The 8,588-nt window shown below is 37.0% G+C and overlaps 1 protein-coding gene across 5 annotated transcripts in view; it reads left to right on the top strand.

Moving 5' to 3' along the window:
- The window catches only part of MIPOL1 (mirror-image polydactyly 1), a 311,836-nt gene extending 308,139 nt beyond the window's left edge, over positions 1-3,697 (top strand). For all 5 annotated transcript variants that reach the window (XM_017859009.1, XM_017858994.1, XM_017858980.1 and 2 more), the window contains one exon: positions 3,446-3,697. In XM_017859009.1, coding sequence (XP_017714498.1) covers positions 3,446-3,680 — 235 coding nt within the window. In that variant the 3' untranslated portion in view covers positions 3,681-3,697. The remainder of the gene's footprint in view (positions 1-3,445) is intronic.
- Positions 3,698-8,588: the final 4,891 nt, after the last annotated feature.

The raw sequence follows: 8,588 nt of genomic DNA on the forward strand, positions 1-8,588 counted from the left end.
TTTACCTACTTAAATCTCAGCAATGGCGGGTGCCCCACCCCCAGCCTGGCTGCTGCCTTGCAGTTAGATCTCAGACTGCTGTGCTAGCAATGAGGGAGGCTCCCTGGGTGTGAGATCCTCCTGGCCAGGTGTGGAATATAATCTCCTGGTGTGCCGTTTGCTGAGACCCTTGGTAAAACACAGTATTAGGGTGGGAGTTACCCGATTTTCCAGGTGTTGTGTGTCTCAGTTTCTAAAGGGATTCCATTCCCCCTTGCACTTCCTAGGTGAAGCCATGCCTCGCCTTGCTTCAGCTCTGGCTGGTCAGGCTGCATTAGCTGACCAGCACCGATTGTCTGGCACTCCCCAGTGAGATGAACCCGGTACCTCAGTTGAAAATGCAGAAATCACCCGTCTCGTGTCACTTGCACTGGGAGCTGGAGGCTGGAGCTGTTCCTATTCGGCCATCTTGCTCACACCCCCCAAAAAAGGAATATTAATAGGACTTCTCATGCAAGTTGTGACATTTAGTGAGTTAACATATAGCATTTATTTTTAGATACTGTTTTCTCTAAAAATGCAAGAAAATGCTATTGCAGGATTTTAAGTGACATTATCTACTGCCATCTTTTTAAAAAGATCATGTCCCTTGTTTGGGAAAGTCTTGGTGGTAATTAACAGGTTTCCAAGACAACATTTTGAATGCTAAGAAGCTTTTGAACTTGCGGGTACAATCCAAACATGTCCATCTGAGAGAAAATCAATATCAGGTATAAATTTGCCCCTAAAATTAAATGATGAAAGACTAGGAAGTGAGGAGTGATTAGGAAATTAAATCAAGATGCTCATAATTTTAATAATGGTGAGATTTTTAAAACTTAATCATTGATTCTAACTGGTTACAGTATACTGGTTACTGCTTTAGGCATGCTAGACAAATGCAGAATTCCCAAACTAAGCTGTCTCACTGAGTTTTAAATTAGGCCATATACGTAAAGTTAAAATATAAGGGAATGGAGTAGGCTAAGATTTTTTAAACAGTTTACAAAAACCATTGCCATTAAAGAAACAATGATAAATTGAACTTTATTTAAATTGAGGACTTACCTTCATCAAAAGACAGCATTAAGAGTCAGGCATGGTGGCATATGCCCATAGTCCAGGCTACTCAAGAGGCTGAGGCAGGAGGATTGTTTGAGCCCAGGAGTTCAAGGTCAGCCTGGGAAACAGTGAGACCTTGTCTCAATCAATCAATCAACATACACGTATATAAGATGATATGAATAGAATGAAACATCACTGCATCCATATTACAATAACTAAAGTTAAAAGCACTTGCCAATGTCATTCTGAGGGAGGATATAAAGCAATTGAAACTCATATTTTGCTGATGGGAGTATAAATTGGTACGACTAATTTGGAAGACTATTAGCAGCATCTAAATCTAAATCAGCATCTATTATCAGTGTACTAAATCTGAAAATCATGCATACCCTTGGAGAAATTCTACTTTAGACATGAATACCTAGGTCCATCAAAAGACATGTACAAGAATATTCATAGCAACAACAGTGGAATAGTTAAATAAGTTATGGCATATGTATATAACAGAATATTTTATAGCAATAAAAAGCAATGAATTATATGCAACAGCAAGGTGAACTTCACATACCAATTGTTGAGGAAAATAAGCCAGACAAAAAGTTTAAAAATAGGCAATTTACATTTTGATAAAGGTTGGAGTAGTACTTACCTTTTGGGGAGGGGAAAATGGGAGGGAACACTGGGGTCTTCTAGATTTCTGCGTTTGTTCTGTATTTTGTTCTTCACATTTTTTCAAGCTGAATACTTCGTATATATGCACCTTGTGTAATTTAAAATGTAGTTAACAAATCGAAATATAACTAATAATGTTTTAAGTATAAAGAACATAAGCAAGTACCTTTGTTAAGGTTTAGCTTTTAGTTTGTTTCTTTTTAGTTTCTTTCTTTCTTGCGTCTTTCAAGGAGATACAGAGGGTGAGCTAAAGAAAATTGGAAATTGGAACAGATGAGATGCAGAAAGTGAGAGGACACAGAAAAAATAGGAAAATGGGCAAGAGACAGTCCTTAGGCACATGGGTTGGTAGAAAAAACTGAGAAGAAATAAAGTAGGGTTAGTTAGATTAATAACAATGTGAAAACCATGAAAAAATATATTTTTTGCACTCCACAAATGTAGCACTACACACCATTCTAATTTTCTATGTAGTAACCAATTGACCAGGGCTTAGTAACAGTCTGTATTCTTAGGAAGGAATTTGAATCCTGAAATGATTTCATCTGGTATGCTGACTTCCTTGTTTCATGTCCATCCTAGTTCTATGGGACGCCTTTTCCAAAATAAGCATACTGTATAGGCTTATAGGTAACTTAAACTAAAAAAGGAAATGTATAATTAGTTTGAACAGTTTTAAAGAAAGTATCAGATGAGGTATTAGGACAATGCCAAAGTTCACTGACTAGCTTTTTGCAGGTTTAATAATGATATTGCTTTCCTTCACATTATCAATCTATATTATATAGTTAAGTTGTTTTACTTCAAATGTCTCCAATCGACATTTCCTTTGTATGCATATACTGAAATGATATTTAATAAAAAAAGAACATCTCCTGTGTGGATTTTAAATTTCTCTTATTAAATATTTATATTTTCAAAATGTCTTTATTTAATTGAGTAAGGTGCTTGGTGCCATTTCAGAATAACCTCAGGTGGTAGGTGGTAATGACATATCAAAGATTTGACCTTTAGCATTTTAGGATTCTATTTGTCTGCATTTTCTTCTGCATTCATTTAGTCTTAATTTATATGCTATTTCTCTGTATGATTTAATGAGTAGATGTATTTGTTATAAGATTCATTAACCAAAAAAAATATATATACACACATATATATGAATACATATTATTTCTGTGCAATCTGACCAGTGATTTTAAATTCATTTATATCTCAACTGTGACAAGTAGAAAATGCTGTGTAGAAGGCTGGTCAGTATTTGCATAAACCTCATCCATTCTCATTAAGTGCTTGGAAGAATAGACCCTCAATCTCCTAAACCAATGCCCATTCTCTTCTCACTTCTTTCAGCTTATTATATTCTTTTATTTGCCTAGAGATACTTTATTTTCCAGTTCTCAATTCCTTTTAAAGAAAATTGAATGTAATATTTACACTGATATAATTAAATTAACATCTTGCAGCATCTTTTTGTATGCTTTGGTAGCATAGTCATTTGTCTGAGTATCTTTCAGCCTAGAAGCAGAAAATTATCAATTTTAATGTTGTGACATAAAATTATTTTCATTTGCTCATTTAAGTATTTATTGATTTTAGAATTAGAGATTCTAAATGGAGGTTTTGTTAAATAGATCATAGATCACTCAGTCTACATTACTTATCTTTAAATTATTTTTTAATATTTTCTCAGTTTACACAAATCTTTATCTCAAGAAGAAAATCTGAAGGATCAGTTTAACTATACCCTGAGTACATATGAAGAAGCTTTAAAAAACAGAGAGAACATTGTTTCCATCACTCAACAACAAAATGAGGAACTGGCTACTCAACTGCAACAAGCTCTGACAGAGCGAGCAAATATGGAATTACAACTTCAACATGCCATAGAGGCCTCCCAAGTAACCAATGAAAAAGTTCAAAAGTAAGTTAAATGATCTTTTAATACTTCAAACGTGAAACAAAACAAAACACTTTCTTTTGGGAACTAAACAATACGTATTTATTGATCATGTTAATAGTTTAAGACAAAAGTAGAATTAACTCAGTAAACTTTTTTAGATTGGATACCAGATGCCATATTTGGGGTCAAAAAAGTCATTTTCTTGGGAACTAATGTTACCATGTAGGGCAGAACATTTTTATTTAATAACTGATCATCAGTTCGTGGAGGCCATACTATTTAAATCATTTCACAGTCCCAAGTTAATAGGCAAAGTTATTAGCAAGGGGAAGAGGCAGTCAAGTTACCACCTCAACTCATTCGGCTTTTCAATAATCCTGCTTGAGTTGAGATCATCTGTGACATTGCAGTCTGAGACTTGTAGGTGCATAAAAACCAGTAGGGTGAAATTAATTTTCTTGTGTTGTTCTTCTGAAGTATTCAATACTGCTTTTCACAGTGCATAATTATATGTGTTTATTTTGAATGATCTTTGCATTTTTATTAAAATTTAAATTAAGCTGCATAATCTGTCAGTCCTTTTGACAGCTAGCAAAATGTTAACAAATAGCTTACCAGGCAAAGAAGTCACTTGTTAATTTATTGGACTTGAACATTATAGCAGAGTTTTCTGAGACACCTTTAATGTAATAGAAGCACTGTAATAGAATACATAGAATACATGTAATAGAATATATTTTAACCTTCTTTATGTATTGTTAACAGCATTACAGCATTCACATATCTAGTCATCTTCAATTTCAAAGATATACTTTTTTACTTAACAATTATTTTGTCAGTTTTACACTATGAAGCAGTGCTCACATCAAGGTTTCTTAATTCCCACTACTTCTTATTTGAAAATGTCATCTCGACCATTTCCTCAATATCCCCAAAGTTATATTTTGATTAATAGCCAAAGTTATGTAAGTCAGTAGTTTTAAAATAGACCATTTTAAAACAGTGCATTTAATCTTTACTACCAGTGTACCTTGAAACTTTTGATTTATGTAGGTATTATATATATTTGCAAGTTTAAAGATTGGGTTTGTATTCAGTCATAAACTATATCTAGTTATTCACAATGTACATTATATTCTAAGAACACGATGATGTATATAGGTAGATCTCATTTCATTGTAAATCACAATCAGTAACTTTTGACAGGATCTGATTTGGCTCTGTTTGCTTAAAGTCTACAAATAAATACAAATTTCAAAGGTTTCTTTATATGTAATCCTTCAGTTTCTATTCATGACCAAAATTCCCTAAAACAGTCATTCCCACAGACCAATTTGATTCTCAAAAAATCTTTGGATGTGTTATTAACCTTTTATTTTTTAGATCTCATCAGCTATCATCATCATTTCATTAAAAAAAATTTTTTTATACACCCAGAAGTAGAAATAACATTGTCTCAGATAATGTTTTAAATTAAATAACTTTACTGAATGGCCAAGATGACTGAATAGGAACAGCTCTAGTCTGCAGCTCCCAGCACGATCGACACAGAAGATGGGTGATTTCTGTATTTCCAACTGAGGTACCTGGTTCATCACATTGGGACTGGTTAGACAGTGTGTGCAGCCCACGGAGGGTGAGCCAAAGCAGGGCAGGGCATCACCTCACCCAGGAAGCACAAGGGATCAGGGGATTTCTTTTTCCTAGCCACGGGAAGCCATGACAGACTGTACCTGGAAAATCGGTACAGTCCGACCCAAATACTGTGCTTTTCCCACAGTCTTACCAACCGGCAGACCAGGAGATTCCCTCCTGTGCCTGCCTTGCTGGGTCCCACACCCATGAAGCATGACTCACTGTGAGCATGGCAGTCTGAGATCCACCTGTGAGGCTGCAGCCTGGTGGGGGGAGGGGCATCTGGCATCTGCCATTGCTGAGGCTTCAAGGTAAACAAAGTGGCCAGGAAGCTTGAACTGGGTAGAGCCCACCGCAGCTCAGCAAGGCTTACTGCCTCTATAGACTCCATCTCTGAGGGCAGGGCATAGCTGAACAAAAGACAGTGGACAACTTCTGCAGACTTAAGTGTCCCTGTCTGACAGCTCTGAAGAGAGAAGTGGTTCTCCCAGCATGGCATTTGAGCTCTGAGAATGGACAGACTGCCTCCTCAAGTGGGTCCCTGACACCCTTGTAGTCTAACTGGGAGACACCTCCCAGTAGGGGCTGACAGACACCTCATGCAGAAGCTTCCAGAGGAAGGATCAGGCAGCAATATTTGCTGTTCAGCAGCTTCTGCTGGTGATGCCCAGGCAAACAGGGTCTGGAGTGGACCTCCAGCAAACTCCAACAGACCTGCAGCTGAGGGACCTGAATGTTAGAAGAAAAACTAACAAACAGAAAGGAATAGCATCAACATCAACAAAAAGGACATCCACACCAATACCTCACCTGTAGGTCACGAACATCACAGAACAAAGGTAGATAAAACCACAAAGATGAGAAGAAAACAGAGCAGAAAATCTGAAAATTCTAAAAACCAGAGTGCCTGTCCTCCACCAAAGGATTGCAGCTGCTCACCAGAAACGGAACAAAGCTGAATGGAGAATGAATTTGATGAGTTGACAGAAGGCGGCTTCAGAAGGTTGGTAATAACAAAATTCTCTGAGCTAAAGGAGCATGTTCAAACCCATCACAAGGAAGCTAAAAGCCTTGAAAAAAAGTTAGAAGAATGGCTAACTAGAATAAACAGTGTAGAGAAGACCTTAAAGGACCTGATGGAACTGAAAACCATGGCACTAGAACTTCATGACACATGCACAAGCTTCAGTAGGCGATTCGATCAAGAGCAAGAAAGGATATCAGTGATTGAAGATCAAATTAATTAAATAAAGTGAGATGACAAGATTAGAGAAAATTAAAAAGAAACAAAAAAAGCCTCCAAGAAATATGGGACTATGTGAAAAGACCAAATCTATGTTTGATTGGTGTACCTGAAAGTGACAGGGAGAATGAAACTGAGTTGGAGAATACTCTTCAGGATATTATCCAGGAGAACTTCCCCAACCTAGCAAGGCATGCCAAATTCAAATTCAGGAAATATAAAGAACACCACAAAGATACTCCTTGAGAAGAGCAAACCCAAGAAACATAATTGTCAAATTCACCAAGGTTGAAATGAAGGAGTAAATGTTAAGTGCAGCCATGAAGGTCGGGTTACACACAAAGGGAAGCCGACTTTCAGCTGGTCTCTCAGCAGAAACCCTACAAGCCAGAAGAGAGTGGGGGCCAATATTCAACATTCTTAAGGAAAAGAATTTTCAACCCAGAATTTCGTATCCAGACAAACTAAGCTTCATAAGTGAAGGAGAAATAAAATCCATTACAGACAAGGAAATGCTAAGAGATTTTGTCACCACCAGGCCTGCCTTACAAGAGCTCCTGAAGGAAGCACTAAACATGGAAAGGAACAATTGGTACAAGCCACTGCAAAACATGCCAAATTGTAAAGACCACTGATGCTATGAAGAAACTGTATCAATTAACAGGCAAATTAACCAGCTAACATCATAATGACAGGATCAAATTNTAAGTGAAGGAGAAATAAAATCCATTACAGACAAGGAAATGCTAAGAGATTTTGTCACCACCAGGCCTGCCTTACAAGAGCTCCTGAAGGAAGCACTAAACATGGAAAGGAACAATTGGTACAAGCCACTGCAAAAACATGCCAAATTGTAAAGACCACTGATGCTATGAAGAAACTGTATCAATTAACAGGCAAATTAACCAGCTAACATCATAATGACAGGATCAAATTCACACATAACAATATTAACCTTAAATGTAAATAGTCTAAATGACCCAATTAAAAGACCCAGACTGGCAAATTGGATAGACAAGACCCATCAGTGTGCTATACTCAGGAGACCCATCTCACATGGAGAGACACAAATAGGCTCAAAATAAAGGAATGGAGGAAGATCTACCAAGCAAATGGAAAATAAAAAAAAAGCAGAGTTTGCAATCCTCATCTCTGATAAAACAGACTTTAAACCAACAAAAATCAAAAGAGACAAAGAGGGCCATTACGTAGTGGTAAAGGCATCACTTCAACAAGAAGAGCTAACTGTCCTAAATATATATGCACCCAATACAGGAGCACCCAGATTCATTGCAGGAGCACCCAGCTTCATAAAGCAAGTCATTAGAGACCTACAAAGAAACTTAGACTCCCACACAATGATAATGGGGGACTTTAACACCCCATTGTCAATATTAGACAGATCAATGAGAGAGGAGGTTAACAAGGATATCCAGGACTTGAACTCAGCTCAGCACCAAGCAGACCTAGTAGACATCTACAGAACTCCCCCCCCCCGCCCAAAATCAACAGAATATACATTTTCCTCAGCACCACATTGCACCTATTCTAAAATTGACCACATAATTGGAAGTAAAGCACTCCTCAGCAAATGTCAAAGAACAGAAATCACAACAAACTGTCTCTTAGACCACAGTGCAATCAAATTAGAACTCAGGATTAAGAAACTCACTCAAACCGCACAACTACATGGAAACCGAACAACCTGCTCCTGAATGACTACTGGGTAAATAATGAACTGAAGGCAGAAATAAAGATGTTCTTTGAAACCAATGAGAACAAAGACACAATGTACCAGAATCTCTGGGACACATTTAAAGCAGTGTTAAGAGGGAAATTTATAGCACTAAATGCCCACAAGAGAAAGCTGGAAAGATCTAAAATTGACACCCTAACATCACAATTAAAAGAACTAGAGAAGCAAGAACAAACAAATTCATAAGTTAGCACAAGGTAAGAAATAACTAAGATCAGAGTAGAACTAAAGAAGATAGAGACACAAAAAAGCCTTCAAAAAATCAATGAATCCAGGAACTAGTGTTTTGAAAAGATCAA

This window comes from Rhinopithecus bieti, unplaced genomic scaffold (assembly GCF_001698545.2).
Source record: "Rhinopithecus bieti isolate Rb0 unplaced genomic scaffold, ASM169854v2 scaffold_2435, whole genome shotgun sequence".
Lineage (NCBI taxonomy): Eukaryota > Metazoa > Chordata > Mammalia > Primates > Cercopithecidae > Rhinopithecus > Rhinopithecus bieti.